At 39.7% G+C, this 17,245-nt stretch overlaps 1 protein-coding gene across 2 annotated transcripts in view; it reads right to left on the bottom strand.

Moving 5' to 3' along the window:
* GALC (galactosylceramidase) overlaps positions 1-17,005 on the bottom strand; it is a 66,036-nt gene extending 49,031 nt beyond the window's left edge. Inside the window, exons 1-7 of one of the 2 annotated variants that reach the window (XM_059373579.1) lie at positions 16,792-17,005; positions 9,924-9,992; positions 9,624-9,687; positions 7,536-7,649; positions 5,395-5,534; positions 3,157-3,195; positions 492-622 (exon numbers count right to left, since the gene is read on the bottom strand). In XM_059373579.1, coding sequence (XP_059229562.1) covers positions 492-622; positions 3,157-3,195; positions 5,395-5,534; positions 7,536-7,649; positions 9,624-9,687; positions 9,924-9,992; positions 16,792-16,986 — 752 coding nt within the window. In that variant the 5' untranslated portion in view covers positions 16,987-17,005. Of the gene's footprint in view, positions 1-491; positions 623-3,156; positions 3,196-5,394; positions 5,535-7,535; positions 7,650-9,623; positions 9,688-9,923; positions 9,993-16,565; positions 16,582-16,791 lie in introns of those variants that run through there. The other variant, XM_059373580.1, reaches the window with a different exon arrangement.
* Positions 17,006-17,245: the final 240 nt, after the last annotated feature.

Genomic DNA, 17,245 nt, shown 5'->3' with positions numbered 1-17,245 from the left:
ATAAGTGACTCTTAATCTCACGAAACAAACTGAGGGTTGCTGGGGGGAGGGGGTTTGGGAGAAGGGGGTGGGGTTATGGACATTGGGGAAGGTATGTGCTTTGGTGAGTGCTGTGAAGTGTGTAAACTTGGTGATTCACAGACCTGTACCCCTGGGGATAAAAATATATGTTTATAAAAAAATAAAAAATTAAAAAAAAAAAAAAAAAGAAAATCACAAGGAAGAGAAAATACATTTATAGTAATGTAAAAATTCCACACATCAGTGGACTGGCTCAGTTCATACCTGAGCTGTTCAAGGGCCAACCGTGCATACATTTCAAAGGGAAAGGAATGAAACACCAGTCACAGGTGTTTTAGTTAAGTAAATACAAGAAAGCTCCCTCCAAACATGTAGTCAAGGGGGAAGGAAAAGCAAAAACAAAGGTACAGTCAAGTATGGAAAGCAAGCAATCAGAAATTGATAAGCTTTCAAAGCAAAACCTTCCTTACCCTATAACATCAATCACCTCCAGGAGCTCAGGGTCGAGCAACATAGAAGCAGAAATGGGCTCCCAGAGATTGTCACTCGCTATGATTTTCACTCGATGGAGACCTTGATAGTTGAGCATTCTTCTTAACACCTTTCGGAGAGAGAAAGAGAACGCAGGAAAGTTTACAAATGAGTTTTCAGCTGTTGAATTACAACCACAATAGCTGAAGTACCTTGGAAAATCAGCATCCTGGATAATAGTATCAATATTATTTCTCAATAGAAACGTGGCTCCTACAGAAAATATAAAGCATTATCATTAAGATAACCTACTTCATGGGACTGTAAAAAAAAAAAAAAAAAACGAAACAAAAAACAAGAGGTAAAAATGCTTTAGAGGAATTCTCCCTCTGACTTTAATGGAATCAACAACAAACTCATAATAGCAAAAAAAAAAAAAAAAAAAAAAAAAAAAAAAAAACAACCCCATAAAAACAAAAAAAAAAAAAAAAAAAAAAAAAATTAAGTAAACCACCACCATATATGCAGATCATTAGTTTAAAAAAAAAAAGGAAACCAGATTCTACTGTTTCCAATGCTTCCTTCGAATGAAATGAACTAGAGAAGCACATGTATAATCACGAGGAAAAACACAGGCTGTGAAATGTCAAACCTGGGTAGATAAAAAAGTTCCCCACCTTCACTATTGGGACCCTGTCATGACGCCGCCCTCAACTGCAGGGTCAAACAGCACACACGCAGGAATATGGCTTCCACCCTGGGCTCTTGATTCTCTCATTAGCCCTGCGCTCACAGAAGCCATGACTTTGCAGGAACAATCCTGTGCTTCCATCTTATCCCCGCTCCACTGCCCCACCTCCCACAACCCCACAATGCCCCCTCCACCACATCTCACTTCACTGATCATGCCTGCAGCCTGGAGGTGACCCTGACTTACACGGACCTGGCTGCAAGCCACCCCATCGAACTCCACAGCCCCAGATTAAAGCGTGCCAGTCCCCTGGTGATCACCGAAGCCTACGGGAGCCTCAGAGTTCCCGCGTGTCTACTCTTTCACCCTGGCTCTTCCCCCAAATCCCTTTACTCTCAATCATCATTTCTTGGCGGCATCCTGCCCCCACCCTAGCAACCAGGGGAGTTCCTATGCATCCCACCTTAAAGATTCCAACCACACATCACCTTCTCTAACAGCATTCCCTAATCTGCCTAGGCAGAAGCGTCAATGACCACCCTGTACCTTCTGACAACCCTGCTCAGGCATTATTCTGCTAGAGAAATTATGGCTGAATTTTCATTGCCCATCCAGGACTATAGCCCTCAAATGTGAACTCCTTTTGGGCAGCAACAGTATTTTGTGTCCTTGTCTTGTAAGCATGTGCGGAATGCCTGACGCCCCCCAGTGCTGAGTCAATGCTTGCTGATGGAATAAATGAATAAATAAATTGAAAGGAATTTAGTGGGTATTACCTACTTAAACACACAACACACTTAAAGAAAAAAAAAATTTTTTAAACCCAAACAAAATGTAACCACAAAACCATGTTTTTTTGAGCAAACACAAGACAAAAAGAACTGGAAAGCAAACCAGAGACTACTTCCACCTGAAAAAGTTAAACTGGCATTAGTTTCCCAGTGACAGAGGAATTATTATTCTCAGTTTTTCCTTTCCTGAAAAACAGCAAATAATTACCTAATAAAGAAGCTAGTAAGAATGAAATGGAGATAAATAACTAGGAAAAGCGACCCTAAAAAACACACTTGGCAAATGTTACCGATTTGCTACCTATTTGCTAATCATAGAGAGAAACATATGGAACATTCCAATGTAACAAGCATTCCAAAGAAAATAACCATGAGACTATATATGAGAAATTTTGATGTACGATGTGGAACTGTATAAAATTTCTGGCCAGAAGAGACTTCCTTTCCGAGAAATGAACTCTTGACCTAGGCCAGAAGTGGCAAGAGTGTTACAGGCAATTGCTCATAACATTTCAACAGAACAACTAGCATTCGGAACATATGAGGACAATAAAGTTAATTAATACATTCCAGTGACAGTCTTGTTTGTGATAGCACCAATAAAATAATTGATGAGAGAGTTACCAGAAATGGCTCAACCAGTCAGCCCCGAATTAGCAGTGTTTTCTCTTCTTTATCTACATCATGGAATTACCTCTTCCTTCTTAGTCATAAAAACCCCTTACCCGCCCCACCAGGGCAGGACACTCTTCTGGTTACTCCAGAATCTGTGCTCCCAAGTTGCAATTCCCACCCCAAATAAAGGTCTTTGTTCTTTTTCAGGTTTGCCTCCTTTTCTCAGTTGATAATGAAAAAAAAAAAAAGCTACATTTCTTTAAGTCCTCAAAGTCTACCATGATGCATTGTTTTTATAATGATTATCATAATTCCACAAATAATAAACTTTAAAATAGGAAAATTCAACACAAGTCTTCAGACAAAGGAAATTTGGGGTTCACAAGGAGTTATCTATGCTTTAATCAGGAATTTAAATATGATTAAGCTTTTGCATGAATTTTATATCACAATTAGCAAAACAAATATCTATGCTGTAAAAAACAGTGTTTCTACTAATTTCCATGGAACCATAGAGAATTATTTACCAATAACTTTAAGATAAAAAGATTTTATAGTTGTACAGACCTTGATATAATTGATGTCAAATGACCTCTCATTCCAGATCTGCAAAACAGAAAGTCAAACAGCCCGAATTGAAAGTTAAAGGTCAGAAAGTTAAAATTAAAATATTACCTTTTAAAACCTTGAATATTTGGTGTGTATTTTTAAATAGTCACTTATTTCAGTGATTTCTTTTTTTTTTTTTTTTTAATCTTTATTTCTTTGAGAGAGAGAGAGGGCAAGCAGAGGAAGAGGGGAGAGAGAGAAATCCTCAGGCAGACTTCCTGCTAAGCATGGAGCCTGACATGGAGCTCAATCCCAGGGCCCTGAGATCATGTGAGCTGAAACCAAGAGCTGGAGGCTTAAATGACTGAGTCGTCCACGTGGCCCATTCTAAGGATTTTTAAAATGGGAATACCCATGCAATCATTCAACAAACATTGCCAGTGTAATGTGTGCAGGGACTCTTATTAGGCACTGGAGACCTAGCAGACACAAGGAATGTTGTAATAATTCTTACAAGATCTTACCAGCACACCTAAACCCAAGTATTAATAAGTACACAGTAGAAGTGATTTTTTTTTTTAGCCCATATGATGTGCTACATCACAAAGGCAAATTCTTAACAAGAATAGATAAAAGGAAGATGCACAGCTTTCGTTGGTTTAGAATCAGGAAGAATGAAGTTTTAGAGCTGAGAAAGAATTTCCATGACATTTGTTTTGGGGCTAAGAAAACTGTTAATAAGAGAGATGGCCTTGCGTCTAGGCACTATATATAACTCATTTTACTCTTGCGATACAGTAAAGTACTTCTTATGAAGGAAGCTCCTCACCACAGCCTGTGAGTCTAAAAGACATGTGAATTACCCACTCTTTACCAGAAACATTTTCTAAGTGTGACTTCACCATAAAATAAAATGTTATTTAGATCTAAACCTACATTGAGTTTCACTACAGATTAAAAATACCCTAACATTTGAAAGTTCTCAAACTAATTTTCAATTATAATTTGGAGAAAGACAACCAAAAAACAAGTATATTCTTGCTTCTGGCTCCCAACAGCCCTTAGCCCACCCTCATGTTCTCTCTCCTCCTGTGATATCTCCAGATATTACAGTTTATCTGTCCCAGTTTCTCCCTCTCTCACTAACCTCCTTAAGGGCTTACTCATCTTAGTATCCCTAGAACGTAACAGTCACAGTGCCTGAAACATAGCAGGAGCTCAATAATTGCTTGCCAAATTGCATGAATGCTTTTAAAATCAGTTTTAACAGATGATGTATTGATACCAAACAAGTATGGAGACCACTGTGTGTACATGTGAAGCTCTGTGAGGTACGATGCCTTCAGCCTGCCAAGAGACCAGTTGGAAAGACGTTATTTCTACATTTTTTCAATCATTAAAAGGTGTTAAATAACAGTTTAAGATTAGGGTAGGCAGATTTTAGCCAGCCTGCCAAATCCAGCCCACCCACCATTTGTATTTTTTACAACCTGAGAGCTAAAAGTGGTTTTTACAGTTTTAAATGGCTATATTTTAAATGGCTGTATAATTACCTACATAATAGCCTTAATACTGCCTTTGGCCCACAAAACATAAAATATTTACTCTTTGATACACTAAGAAAAAGTTTGCCACCCCCTGGTTTAGGACAATAAAAGATTCAGCAAAATGAGATTAATCATTAAACTGTATGGTAAATATAGTATTTTTATATGACTAAAGAAACTAGGGAAAGCGTTTTAAGAAGGAGAACGTGAGCTGGGGTGATACCAAAATCAAAATTAAAAATAAAAAAGAAAGGTAGTTCAGAGAAGGTATTATATACTTAGTAGTTTTCAAAAGGGGTCAAAATTTAGATGGGCAAAGAGGAGAAATAAAAGGTCACACGTAGTTAATTCATTATCAGATGCCAATAAAACAAATTAGTCTCGTGACACAAAATGGTCAGTCAACAAAATGCCACAGAATCAAATTACTTTAAAAAATTACAAATAGGGCGCCTGGGTGGCTTAGTGGGTTAAGGCCTCTGCCTTCGGCTCGGGTCATGATCCCAGGGTCTTGGGATTTAGCCCTGCATCGGGCTCTCTGCTCAGCAGGGAGCCTGCTTCCTCCCCTCTCTCTCTCTCTCTGCCTGCCTGCCTCTCTGCCTACTTGTGATCTCTATATGTCAAATAAACAAATAAATAAAATCTTTAAAGAAAAAAAAATTACAAATAAATGTTCAAAAGTTAATCGACTTTTAAAAACATTACTAACCCCAATGTAATCAATATCTAAGTCATGATAATGCTTGGCACCCACAATCCAGGTCATGACATAGTAGGCAGTCAGCTGAAGATTTACATAAGGCCAGTTGTAATGTTTTCCCAGCCATCCGGGGAACGACCACGGCAACCCTGCAGACAGGAAAAGGTAAAGGTAGAGTGGGCATACCCGTGCTGGCCCCACTAGAAACAAAGCAAAAGAAACCTAGATGAACACAGGATAAGCAAAAAGCCAATACTGAGCTTTTTTTTTTTTTTAATACAGATCTTCTTAAAGATTATATACTGTGCAAAAATTCTCTAAATCCCTTCCAGTTTATGAACTCAGCAACTCCTTACTGATCCCTAGAATTGCTTCCATAACTCCAAATGCTCTTTCAAGAAAAAGAAATAAAAACACTTTCTCAAAGACACTTATCAATAGAAAGAAATGTAACATACAATTTAATTTAACATGCCCACCACCTGCTATAGGGATATTTAATATTCCATTTCTTTCCTCTGAAGTCAAATCAGAGGTTAGGCTTATGCCTAACCATTCCTACAGGTTAAGTATAATACAAATTCCTCATTCGTTAGTACAACTTCTAAAAATTTAAGCATCCTTAAATTAATTAATTAGTCAGATAATCAAATTCAGCAAAACTAGTTTGTCATCATATCTGTATAAATGCCAATGACTCAATAGGAAAGTATGCCTTTGTGGTATGATTTAGATGAAATAACCCACATTCTTCCAATGCCTTAATTATTATTTTTAAGAAAATGAGAATAGTCAAGAAGCACTAATTACAATTCTAAATCCTAATTCTGTTACAACATATCAAAATAAGCTCAACAGTTAAGTTCCTCAACTATTTATATCACCAATTCAGTACACCACTGAAAAAAATCAAAATGAACAAAAGAACAAAATGCTTATTTTTCTAAACTCAGGAGGAATGCCTCTGTGTATGTAGATTCCATAAGAAATGTGACACTAAAATACTGGAACATTTTAGAACAATGAAATGCCAAATACATTCAAAAGGCCCAGCATGTGTAAGTCTTTGTTAGAACATGGTTCAGCATGCCAGATTTTCTACATTTAAATGAGAACTGACTTTGAAAGCAGCCCAATGGTGCTGAAGTCAATAATGCTTCTTTTTTTTTTTTAACTGCTCCAAACATTTCTGGAATCTCTTACAAAAGACCATTTACAAAAGATATAAATAGTTGAGGAACTTAACTGTTGAGCTTATTTTGAAAGAATACACCAACTCCTCATTTTTTTAATTTTGAAAAACTTATGCTTGTCCTTTAATTCGATTGTTGAAATGATTTTTAAAGTAACCTGAAATTAAACCCTAAAAAATGTATCTCACTGGTCCGACACAGACTGGATATGGAAGCCTGTTTCAAAAAATCAAATTCATTTCAAATGATGACTGTATGCCATCACTGGGTATGTTTACAACATCTTACAGGTCTGTGCATTAATATATGAGAACTGTAAAATAAATACAAAAGTCCTATTTGAGAAATCCAATGATCCTGCTACTAGAACTTAAGCTCCACAGTGCGGGAATTAGGGGCTGGATTGCTTGGTACCCGCAATGCCTTGAACAGTGACCATCACGTTGCTGAGGTTCAGAACAAACTTTTATGTGTACCTCTTCTAGAAATGGGGTCTACTACTGTATGTAATGCATAATTTTACAAATAGTTGGTATATACTACTGTACCTAATACATAATTTTCTAGATAGTATTGCCCTTTTACAAATTTTTGTAAGAAATTTTGTTGAGGATAAGAGTTGAGCATTGCAAAAACAACCAGAATGGAATTAGCTTCTCTATCTGATTTTGCCATTTACTAATTACCTGACCTTAAGTCAGTGGCATAACCTAAGCCTCCACTGCTTTTGTAGATGGGAAGAGTAATGCCTCACTGCTGAGGTATTACACATACAGAGCAGACATAGCATCTAAGGGCAAAGAAAGGATCAAGTCTGACTCATGTTTTGCTGCTAGTACGATAATGGTAGTATTGACAACATTATTAGTACTTCAGTATTAACAGTGACTCCACACACAGAATTCAGAATCTGAAAGTCAAAGAGGCTGCAAAAGCATGGCAAACTTCACTTCTTACCCATGAGTATAATATCAGGGTTCCGCTTCTTAGCTTCCTTCATTAACCACCACTCATATCCTCGGAAATAATTCTCATCTAACGCGTAGTGCATATGGGAGGGTTCAGTACCATCTGCAGGGGAGAAGCAAAAGAGAAAGGAAACCAGAAGCACTGTTTTCAGAGGGTCCCTCTCCCCTATACGTACACACATTTCAGAGAAGACATATTCTGGTTCCAATCCTGACATGGGGCAAGTAAGAATGATCTTAGACAACTTGAGGATGAATGATCAAAGCATATTATTTCATATTTTTTCATTACTCTTAGTATCATAAAAGTCTTGAAAAACAAAGCCACAACTTTCTATTATATAAGCAGCTTTGAGAGAAGTGTTGTCAATTCACGTAATTGAGAAGTCCTAGGACTACATTCTCCCAGGCTTTGGTCTGGTCTTTCTGGGGTTTTCAAATCCCCATGTTTGACACTGAGTTAGATCAGCTCAACTTCTGGTTTCTCAGTCCTTGATGTAAATCTCCAGGCTCCTAAGCCCCATTCTCATACCCCAGGACTTGAGCCTATAGCATGCCGTGTGACACCAAGACAACAGAGCTTTGACAGAAAAAAGAGTAATACATCTGTATTTCCCCTCTATAAGAAAATTCTACCTAACTTCTGTGGTTTGACAAGGTAAGTAGCTGATGTCAGTCCTCATAACGTTACATTTCACAAACATCTGCCCATGTTAGGAAGGGTCTCACGAGGAGAATGGCCTTGCCCTTTTCTTCTCAAAGATAAACATCAGATTCACAAGAGCTGCCCACTTCTCTATCTCTACCTCTAATTTCACTTCAGCAAATGTAGAAGGCCAGCCATTACCAATTCTGCATAAAAGGAGTGGACAAGGAAATACACCTCCTCTTACGGCAGCTTGAGGAAGTTTGTGTTACAGAGGTTTCTTTTGTTTTATCTTTTTTTTCTTCTTTCAATATTAATTAAACACTAATACCACCACACAGACATATCTCTTTAACAAAAATTATTCCCAAGTCACCAGTAGGAACACGTGTATACAGACGATACTGTAAAGTTTACTCTAATGGAATCTGGCCTATAAATAATAAGCTACATTATCACAAAGAGAATTTTCTTCTTCCTGTACATTATACATGGACTACACAAAGCCAATCAAAAGGGTAACAATGAAGATTAAAAATTTAATGGTTAAAAAATAATTTTGTTTTTGGGCGCCTAGGTGGCTCAATGGGTTAAGCCTCTACCTTCGGATCAGGTCATGATCCTAGGGGATCCTGAGATTGAGCCCTGCATCAGGCTCTCTGCCCAGCAGGGAGCCTGCTTCCCCCTTTCTCTCTGCCTGCCTCTTGCCTACTTGTGATCTCTGTCTCTCTCTGTCAAATAAATAAATTTTAAAAATTTTTTTAAAAATATAATTTTGTTTTTAAAAGAGAAAAAAGCTGTATCTCTGAAATACTGATGACTTTTATGTTTGCCACATTATTTTATTTAAAGCTAATAACATAATAACATTCTACATGTTTTCCACATTAAGAGTTTTCTTTTTGGGGGCACCTGGGTGGCTCAGTGGGTTAAGCCGCTACCTTCGGCTCAGGTCATGATCTCAGGGTCCTGGGATCAAGTCCCACATCGGGCTCTCTGCTCAGCAGGGAGCCTGCTTCCTCCTCTCTCTCTGCCTGCCTCTCCATCTACTTGTGATCTCTGTCTGTCAAATAAATAAATAAAATCTTAAAAAAAAAAAAAAAGTTTTCTTTTTTGAACTTCTCAATAAAAACTTTAAATTGTCTCTATGCTCTGTCTAGTGATATAGTTTTTTGAAAAAATTGTGGGTTTGTTTACTACCGATTAACCAACTAAATAAGCAATCTAAAGTCCAAATGCTATTTTTTATGAGAAAAAAATGAGTATTATCATGTATTTTAACAGGATAAAAAAGGACCAATAAGAAACAATCTATAAGCAATAATCAACATCAATAACGTTGGTATCATTTATATTCGAATTCACAGTTCCTAAGTTTAAGTATAGATTAAAATGTTGAAGGAAATCAATCCCATCTCCCAAATCTCCTACCTGTTGTCTGCCCATCACCACCTATTTCGACTTTTAGAATATGCAAAGAGGCACCGAAGTTTGGCTGGGGAAAGAAGTAGGAGTATTAATACCATGATTCACTGCGAGAAGGACAAAGTACATTAAGACAATTACTGATGCGAAAACCCATTTCAAATAAATAGCAACTTATTCCAAAAAGTAATTTTCTCTCTTTTTTTTTAAAAGTTAGAATTGTGAAGGCGATCAATTCTACCATTAAAATTCACCATCGTTTCAAAAAATACCACAGATGCCATTAAATAATTATTTTCTCATTACCTTAAAGAGATAATCCAGTATTTGAGAACGATAGGGCTCTGGATAATTTACTAGAAGTCGGGAGGTTGCCTAAAAAAAAAATTTCAAAAGTATAAATTAAACAAATCCAATCAGGAACATATTTCATAGTGCTGACGCATGCCACCCGGCAGCCCATGTTTAGCCAGTTCTTGGGGAAAGTTGAGTGGTGGAAAGTCATTTCCCAGGGCCTCCATCAGCCTCCCTGTATTCTATTCTCCACACTACTTGCCACATTAATCTTCCCAAAACACAAACCCAACCATGAAAATATTCTGTTTAAACCTTCCAAGACCTCCCCTCTGCCCAGAGCTTTCAGGATAAAGTTCAAATTGGTCAGTTTTATACCCAAATCTCTTAACTATTTGACTGTGACACTTCAGCTGGTATCACTCTTGTGCTTTCTATCTAGTCTTATCAAACTACTTTTTCTCTTTCTTCTGTCTGGAATGAATTTCACACCCGCATTTGGCCACCTCCAATGCATCCTCTTCAGGGAAGGTCCCCTTCTGCTCCCCCCTACTAGTTTGATGTAGGTAGTAGTAATCTGATGTAGCTCTGTGGGCTCCTCTGGCCTCAGGTCCACATTTCTACTCTAACTGGTCTAACCCTGCACCCTCATCGCCGTACTTCTGTCTCACCTCTGAGCTCCTTGAGGACAGGGACTGTGTCTTACTCAAGTTCATATCCCCGTTTATTCTCTTATTCAGTAAACATTTAATATCTTTTATGGTATTGTTGGTTGTGCTGGCACAGGCAACATCATACAGGAGGCTCTGAGTCAGGAGTCTGCACCCTGGTTACAAGCTATGAGACCGAGGGCACTCTGTTGTAAAGTAGGCTATCTTACTCCTTAGAACTCCTTCAGCTGTACTAAGGTGAAAACAAGATGTATGTAAAGGACATAGCCCAGCAGCTGGCACACAGTTAGCACTCAATAAATGGCAAGCATTGTACAAAGCGTTCTTAAAAACACACCCTTCTCAAAGAGCTTACAGACTGGTGGAGGCTCCCGTATTGAAATAGGCACTCTTTAAGTGAATGAACACTGTATATGCCTGAAAACCCAGCCCTGATCAAAGGGAAAACAATGCTTCCAACCCTAAATTATGTCATTAGAACAGTGTGTTTGGCTGTTTGGGCATTATTTTGCCTCTATGCAATCCTATCCGTAACACAGAAAATGCCAACTTTAAGCAAACACACATCATTACGCTATCTCAAAGCCGAGGTCATTCTCAATGCAAAAGCATTAGTCAATGGCAAAAGCCAGTTCAGTGCACAATAGCCAAATGTTGAAATGCACAATCAAAGAATAACAAATTACCAGTCACACTCCCTGAGAAAGGCCTGGAGCTGCTTCCAATCAGCTGGGGAAGAAGCCTTCTCACAAGAGAGAAGCATTTATTGCTCTCAATAAATGGCAGACATTTTATACCCAAATAAGTTTTTCATGTAACTTCCTCCTTCCCAATCTCTGAAACAGGATGATATTAACCAGAATAATCATGTGCCAGTTGCCATCCTAAGCACTTCACATCTGTCCTCACGATGCGCCCACCAGGTTTCAAAGTCTCCGCAGAAAAGAAACTGAGACACTGGGAGGTTACGTAACCTGCCCATGGCAGTACAGTGAATGGCAGGGCCAGAATGGACCCCTGACAATCTGCTCTTAAACCCATGTTCTTAACTACTGCCCCGCACTGCCTTCCCCACCGGACTGGGAGAGCAAGTGAGAACATTCCAAACACTACTGCTGAGGCAGACAGAGACCCCCGGACCCTAGCCCCTTCCTGTCCGCTGCTCTCCATTGCTCCTGCTGAAGCAGAAGAAAAGACCAATGGCCGTCCTGTTTGGTTAAGAAAAGAAACAAGTCCAGCAGGATGATTTAGCACTCTCCTGAGATGCCTCTGTATAGATTATGAAGAAGGCCAATGGGCCCTGAGACCATGGAAACATGCCATTACAATCCCCCATCACCCGTAACCATAAAAACTCACCCCTAAACCTGTCAGGTGCTCAGCCTTTGGGAAAGGATCCTGCTGAACCCGCCAGCGATAATAAATCTGAGTTCTCCCTGATTTCCGTGTGCCGCTGGAGTTTCCTAAGTCGCTTCAGATTTGCCACAACCCTGCCACAAACTTTGCTACGTACCAGGGACTCCACACAGAAATCTAAAGTAGCGTTGCAACCATTTTCCTTCAATCAGTATCTATTAAACTTCTTAGATGAGAAATGCACTATACACAGGGACATTATCAAATAGATAAAGAGTATCCTACTCTGAGTTATGCAACATTCTTCCCATTTTAATAATCTTAAACTGAGTTAATAAATATAAAATAATGAAGGCATCCATTTTTCCGCAAGTTCAAATACTGGATTTAATGCCACAAGTGAAGACGTGAGAACAGATGGGTCATCATTTAATGAAATACTGGCTGTTGTAGGTTTAAACCACAAAAATCAAAAGAAGAATGACTGTAGTAAAAAACACACAATGACCGGTTAGTCTGTGTTACCCTGAAATACGCTCCAGCACCTAGGAGTAAGGTTGCAACATCAGGAAACAAAAACATAAAAATCAAGAAGAGTAAGTTGGGTTAAGGCAAAGGTTTGTCTCTCCCCATTCCAACAACTCCCACATCCCCACCCCCACACACAAAGCGGGTCAGATCAGCTAAAAACCAGGTCATTCATTCTAGTGTAAGCCACAAAGGTTGGCTTTTTTCTTTTCGTATTGCAAATGTTTAACTTAAGCTTCAATGGTCAAGGCATCCACTTTTCAACAATAATTGTGTTTTACAATATGTGTACTTAAAACATTACCCAGAGCTTTTTGGTAACACAAAACCTTAGTGTTTTGTAAAGTTCAATGATGAAAATTCATTAAATATATAGCACATTGCCAAATATGAAATATTGCAACACTAATTACTGAACACAAGTTTATCTACTTTTGGTTTCTTGTAATAGAGAAGCTAAAGATATCTAGATCTCTTAGTAAACATTTCCTGTGCTATAGTGAAAAATTACTATTTTTTTCTAAAAAGAGGCATATGCCTCTAGAAATTATGAAATGTATTCATAAATTTTTCAGTATACAGAATGCTAGTAAACAGCTCACAACTAATTACTCACTGGTTTCACTAGAAATGAAGGTTTCTAAGAGTTAAAAATTCTAACAATAATGTAATTAGAAGTGCAATAAATAAGAGAATTCTAGGCAAGGAAAGTAGATGTATTTTAGTTAAGGTATGAGGCATGGAGATGCATTTTTGTTAAGGCAATTGAAAGCAATTTTGTCCTAAAGTATACAAACTAAATGGATGTAGAAAGTAGGAGAAAGAAAGAAAAAAAAGAGAAGTGAGAATTTTATCTTGTGTAGACAAGCTGGCAAAAATAAAATAATTTATTATAAAGATTTTTTAATAAGCTTTAATAAATAGTGTACTTCTGAAAACAAGCTTAATTTTTCTTCCACCTGCTAAAAGGACAGTTTTCTTGGACTATTGGTTAGTTCTTGATAAGACTGCGCAAGGTCTTTCTTTACCTTTTAAGTAATCTGCTTAGGAAATAAAGATTCTGTATTTTATCAAAATAACTTCCTGTGTTTCAAGTTGTCTTTATCATGTCTTTGATTACTTAAGAAAACAAGTCTCTACTTAAAGAGCTAAGGTTCTTTTTTTTTTTTTAATAAACTATGTAGCTTTCTGTATTTGCCTATAAAGTCTTTAATTGTAACTTTGGTTAAAGTTTAAATGGATTACTAATATTTCACAGCAGTCTATGATCCATTGTAATCAAGTGTTTTAAAACCTTTTGCTATTTCTCACAAATTTCCCAGAATCAAATTCTAAATGAAGTCTTTTTAAACCTTGAACTAATTTTGAGATTTTTCCCAACGGTCCTGGAACATCTCAAATGTTCTGTTCTTTTTCCTTATAAAAAGAGAGATGTTGAACTACATGGAAAGCATTGTCAAAAAGTAATGAGAAATCTTCTTTATGTTAAATTTATATGGAATATGTGATTGATTTAAGTGTTCCAGAAATCATGAAATTCCTAGACATCTGCTATGTCCTGGTATGATTCTCTCACTTATAATTCTAGTTATCATTTTAGAATTTTATACGTCACAGAAATAACCAAAGTCCTTTGCCAAATGCATTGTAATGAACTCCCATCAGGTATTTAACATGGCTATTTTTTTAAGCCTTTAAGTGTTCCTGCAGCCTCACCAAGTAATTAAGAAGGCCACTTGGGAAGCCCAAAAACATCAGGATATTTGGGGGTATTGAGAGGAGAGGAATTCACCCAAATCTACAGGTATTTTAGATGAAGTCTAAAGGCAAGTCCTTGGCTTGATTGCCCTGTCCTGAGTCCAACCTGAGATTCCTTGTGGAAAAAAAAAAAAAAAATCCAGGAAAGCACACTTAAAAAGACCTATTTGATTGCTACTTACATGAGATGGCCAAAGATGTTTAAATATTTCACAATATTACCCAAATTTGTGAACACATTCCTGAGCCCCAGGATCACTGACCTGGTTTCATGGCAGGAAATTTAAAACTTGTAACAATGGCTACAGCTTGGATTTCAGACTACTATCTGTATAATTATTATAGAAGTGCTATATAAACCTACTTAGATGTGTACTTTCTGGGTTACAACATGCTCTACCCCTGGCTTTTAACCTATCAGCTATCCAGGGTCACCTGAGGGATGCCTCAGCATCAAGGTAGACTGTAGCGTAAATCCAGACAGTTTTTTTCTTTTCTGTTAAGGCAAGTGCCTGAGGGCATCCTCCTCAAAGAGGCATCTACCTCAAATATGGCCTTTTCAAAGAAACACATTGTCAGCCACACACCTGGATAAGGAGACAGGCTGCCCAGAGGGGCGACCCTAGCCTTCTTTGTTTTAAAGATCTTGATTGATTTCCATAACTGACCATTTAGGCAGCTTGGTTAGTCTCTTACTGCACTTTAAATTCCCCCTTAACTTTTAAATCCAAACAATGAGTGAGCCTGCAATAAAACAGGACCCCAGGGGCTCCCGCACCCACTCCCTCATGCTCTCCCCCCCAACCCACACCCTTGCTCTGTGGCCCCAGGTGTGCTATGTGTCTGCCAGGATCTGTGAATAAGAAGCCTTTTTTTTTTTCCCAACATTTACTGATGGTTATTACTGAGGACATCTTACAATCATAATAAGAACCCTAAGGGCCAGTCTAGCCACAACACTGGCTATCAGTAGGCGGAGATCAACACAAAACATCCATTCAGCAAGCAAGCAGTCCAGCTAGTTCTGAAATGCATCTGAATATACAAGCTCCATCTGACTCAACCCAACCAACCACCCATTCAAGAGTTAGGCCTTAACATCAAATAAAATTAGCTCTAGTTGTGATTTAGGGTACAATGGAAGGGGATAAAACAAAGACAGGAAGAAAGTTAGAGAGCTTATGATAGAAGCAAGGAAATTTCTTTGGAACCACGAAGAATCATGCTATTAAAGCAAGCTCCCAGGCCTAGAGGTCACCTGTCAATATGACCAGGAAACTAAGACAATTACCAGCTATGCCCACACAATTTTACACAAGGCTGGAATGGCGCTCCTATCTGCCAACACATAAATGTTATGAAATATCAGGGTAACAGGAACTCATTCATCCCAACTGTCACAGCCAAGAAAGGACTAACACATGCCAATTAAATGCAATTGGTATTCTGGATGGGATCCTAGAACAGAAAATAGGAATTAGGTAAGTACTAAAGAAATACGAAGTGTGGATTTTCATATGCTATCAATACTGGTTGTGACGAATGTACCATACCAAAGTTTGGATGCTAATAACAGAATAATGGCTGCAGGGTGTATGAAACTCTGTCCTGTCTTGGAAACTTTTCTGTAAATTTATACTATTCTAAAATTAAGTTTACTTAAAAGAAAAGGTCTCTCACTACTTAGTATGAGAATCAACTTACGTACGTGTTAAAATGCAGATTCTCAGGCCCCCATCCAGAACTATAGTCAGAATGGGGAGTGCATTCTAACAAGCATGCCGGGTGATTCCTATACACCATAAAGGTGGCGAGCCGCCTTGGCTGTTGACCCAATGTTTTCCCCTTTCTGCACACAAAAATTGCCACCAATGAGACACAGAGGCACTGACCTTTCCAGTGGGCAACCCACCCCACTTTGGACCTTGAGGACTCCCAAAAAACAAAGCCTCGCAACTGTAAACAATCCTTGACTACCAGTTGATGCTAGCATAGCCTGCCATTAAAAACAAAACACGGGGGGGGGGGCGTGGAGGAGTCCCAGATTGGCCTCGAACCTTCCTAAAGAGACCCTGAAGCACTTGTCGCACCTCCAAACAAAAGCGTATTGTGCACTGGCTCTGCTGAAGTTAGCCAACCGTACCCTGCCCTAGTGGTCCAGGGCTTCCGACTCCCCGGCTGGCAGTGGGCATCCTTTTGGGAAGAAATGCTCCCCGGCTCCCTGGCCATTTCTGGAGAGACCCTCAGGAATGCCCTCTCTACAGCAAAGAGAGCCCAGGCTCCATCACCCGGGATAAGAGTACGAACCCCAGACTTGTCCCTGCCTACACCTGTCACTTACTCGGTGGACCTCCGCATCCTCCTCTATTAAAACTAAGCGCCTCTATAGGGTCATCTAAAACGAACAAGCGCCGCTTCCAACACTGTAGCCGCCCGGATCTCTGGCCGAGGGGCACCGACCAACAGTGGGGCCGCGACTGGAGTGCGTCGAAACGCCGGGCTGCGCCGCGGGGGCTTGTGGGGCGCCCCCCTGGGAACGCCCGCGCATCCCACCGCCCGCCGCTCACCCCACCGCCGCTGACCGCGCCGATGCCGTCGAACTCCCGGCCCAGCCCGTCGGAGTCGTCCAGCACGTACGCGCCGCCCGGCACCAGCAGCGCGCACAACAGTAGGGGTAGCGCTGCGAGGCCCGCCGAACCCGCGGCGGCCGTCATGGCTTTCACTCGGCGTTGCCGGGAAGCCTGGAGTCGGCGTTCAGCCATTGTGTGGGTCACATGACTCCGGCGCCCAGGGAGGCGGGTCCGGTCGCCGCCATGATGGAGAAGGGCAGGAGGTTGCTGACGCCAAAGTCGCCATCTTGCGTGCGGGCACAGGTCGCCCACGGGGCCACAATAGTGTTGTGGTTCTCCGGAGCTCGAGCCCTTTCCGGTCCTGACCTTGTCGAGATAGGGCCTTCAAGTGTACTCAGTTCTCTGCTTCTCTTCCGGCTTCATCTACTGGAGTGCGTTATCGCAGGGGAGG

This window comes from Mustela nigripes, chromosome 13, assembly GCF_022355385.1.
Source record: "Mustela nigripes isolate SB6536 chromosome 13, MUSNIG.SB6536, whole genome shotgun sequence".
NCBI lineage: Eukaryota > Metazoa > Chordata > Mammalia > Carnivora > Mustelidae > Mustela > Mustela nigripes.
Note: the sequence above shows the minus strand (reverse complement) of the source record. Positions and strands in the feature narration are given on the sequence as shown.